This window comes from Glossina fuscipes, unplaced genomic scaffold (genome assembly GCF_014805625.2).
Source record: "Glossina fuscipes isolate IAEA_lab_2018 unplaced genomic scaffold, Yale_Gfus_2 60266, whole genome shotgun sequence".
In the NCBI taxonomy this organism is placed as follows: Eukaryota; Metazoa; Arthropoda; class Insecta; order Diptera; family Glossinidae; genus Glossina; species Glossina fuscipes.
In genome coordinates, this window is record NW_024002721.1 from 1 (window position 1) to 2,698 (window position 2,698).

A 2,698-nucleotide genomic window follows, 5' to 3' on the forward strand; every position below is an offset into this window, starting at 1 on the left:
CTATTATTTTTAATTTAGAATTTCCAACAATTTGGTCGCCGGAAGTACAGGGGAAGCTGAACAATTCATCGCAGAGAAATGTAAAAATCCCGATTATAGTAACGCTTTCCTCGAAAGCTTAAATAAAATGCGAATCAGTCGAGAGGTAACTATACACTATGCAGCTAGTGTTAGTAGAATCTAACATATAACCATTTGGTGTTACAGAATTGCGACTTTGCTTTGGAGGTAGGGGGCGAAACCATATATGCCCACAGACTGGTCCTTACAATTGCTTCCCCCTATTTTGCAGCCTTGTTTAAAAGTAAGTAGTTTCACAGACTTTTCAAATCATCTTTGAATAGAGTGCATCTGAACTGCTTTAGATGATGCAAAAGAAAAAGCCACAGGATTAGTTAAATTCGAAGATGATGACGTAAGCGCTGTAAAAACCATCGTTGAGTACATCTACTCTGGGGAACTACCACTAACTGAGGAAAACGTTCAATCGATTTGCACAACATCTGACTACTTACAGATCGAATGGGTAAAACGGGAATGCGTGGATTTTCTTAAACGCAATTTAAACGCAACAAATTGTCTCCAGCTACGAACAATCGCCGGTAAAAGAATGAATTCCTGCTTCTGTTCCTAGAGTACAAATATTTTCTTCTTGCAGAAAAGTCACCGTTCGAAGAACTCTATGAATGCAGCCACAATTGTATTTTAGCAAACTTTGCCATATTAATCGATAAGAAGGAATGGTTAGAGCTGCCCTTTGAAGTGGTAAGTAAATAATTGAAGCATTAACCATGAATTGGGCGTAGTAAAGAAAAGAACGAAAGTCATATTGGTGTTGTTTGCCTTTGTAATAAAAGGATGTTAAGCGACATCTTTGGGATAAAGTCATACTTGCCTTCCACGGACCCATTTCATTAGTGTTCAAAAATTTTGTCAAGCAGATAGAATGTCTTTTCTTAAGTACACTTTCAACGCCTGCTTCATGTTCACCACCTAAGTACGCCTTTTTTGTACCGGTTTATTGAAATCATGATCACCGCCTGAAAGTATTATAAAAATGTTTGAATGTTGTTTCCTTTTATTGTCGTTTAACGAACATTTGCAGCTTCGCTTGAGAAAATTAAAACCTTCTCTTACATAATTACATTATTTGTTGACCGAATTGTGGTAGACATATGTATCTCTTCGCAACAGTCAAGTGAGCGTGTTTTCTTGAATAGAGAATATATCTCCCAAATTTTATTTATCTGAGGGTTTCCTAACACCTTCCACTAGCATTTCGCTCCGATCGCTTTTTTCTGATATCTAAAGAAAAATTGGCATAAGAAAGCACAGAAATAAGTTAAACAATTAGAAAATTATATATTTTACCGAACATCCGGACGAGAAGTTCCAAGCATCGTTTATCCATTTGCATACCACAACATATTTGATATTAACTTGAGTCGTAATATTTTTAAATATTCTTTTCAGATTGAAGATTTAATAAAAGACGACAAACTTTTAGTACACCGGGAAGAGAATGCATACAAAGGAGTAATGAACTGGATAAAGTACGATTTGACGAAAAGACAAAATTATCTCGCAAAGCTAACGCGCCACGTTCGCCTGACTTATGTTAGAACTGAATTCTTGAGAGATCACATCCTTACCGAAATTATGCTTACAAGCGATCCGCAATGCAATCAATTTTTAAATAAAGCCTTCAGATATCAGCTAACACCACGAGCCCAGCGTCCATCCAGCGCCCAGCGAAATCGAAATGGAAAGTTTCTTGTTGTGTTCGCTGGTGGTGCGGATATAACGACTGAGATAGTGTATCGTAATTGCAAAGTCTACGATTCAACCGATAACAACATGTCGCCTATTCCAGACATGCTAGATTGTAGATATGCACATTCCGTAATCTCTTTAAACGGTAAGGTGTATTCAGTGGGAGGATTTTGCGATGATACTGGGAAAACCGCGGAGTGTTACGATCCGGTTGGTAAGAAGTGGACTCATATCGCGCCCATGAGCACTGAGTACTATGACTTTGGAATTTGTGCTTGTGATAATCTGATTTATGCTATCGGTGGCGAATCAAGTGTTGAAAATTATAATGCGGCCACCAACACATGGTATACGTGTCCAGATATCCCTGTTGAGGCCTCTTTCTGTCGTGCAGCTGTGATAAAACACAGCATTTATAGCTTAATTAATCCAGATGATGGCATTGCTTCGTGTTTCCGCTTGGATACGAGGGAAGGACTATGGCATAATCTGAATGAAATGCCATGGGGTCTAAGGAACGATTCTTTTGAATTTTTATCTTACGATAATTTGTTGTTCTCTATTGCGGAGAATTGCTCACGCCTTGACATACGGACAAATAAATGGGAGGCGATGCCTTCTATGCTTTTCGAAAGGTTGCGTTTTTCAGCTGCTATCATAGCAGAAGACATATACGTGTTTGGCGGTACGGGCAGAGATAGGAAGTACGTTAACAGTGTAGAACGCTATAATATTCATACTAATGAATGGACAGTAGTCGACTCGCTGGAAGTTGAAGTATATGAAGGAGGAGCTGCAGTAATCAGCGGCGATTTTAGTTTGAATTGAATCCTGAAAACTAAAAACTGTCTTGTATGAATTCTAATTTTTAATTACTTTACAAACAACTATAACTTTACATAAGGAAATGTTTAACGTAAATATA

The 2,698-nt window shown here is 38.0% G+C and overlaps 1 protein-coding gene across 1 annotated transcript; it reads left to right on the plus strand.

Annotated features, from left to right (window-relative positions):
• Nucleotides 1-418: 418 nt before the first annotated feature.
• On the plus strand, nt 419-2,601 carry LOC119643323 (kelch-like protein 5). The gene is made up of 3 exons (XM_038042672.1): nt 419-602; nt 659-765; nt 1,474-2,601. Exon 3 carries the CDS (start codon nt 1,540-1,542, stop codon nt 2,599-2,601), a length of 1,062 nt encoding a protein of 353 aa, XP_037898600.1. The 5' UTR covers nt 419-602; nt 659-765; nt 1,474-1,539.
• The last annotated feature ends 97 nt before the right edge of the window (nt 2,602-2,698 follow it).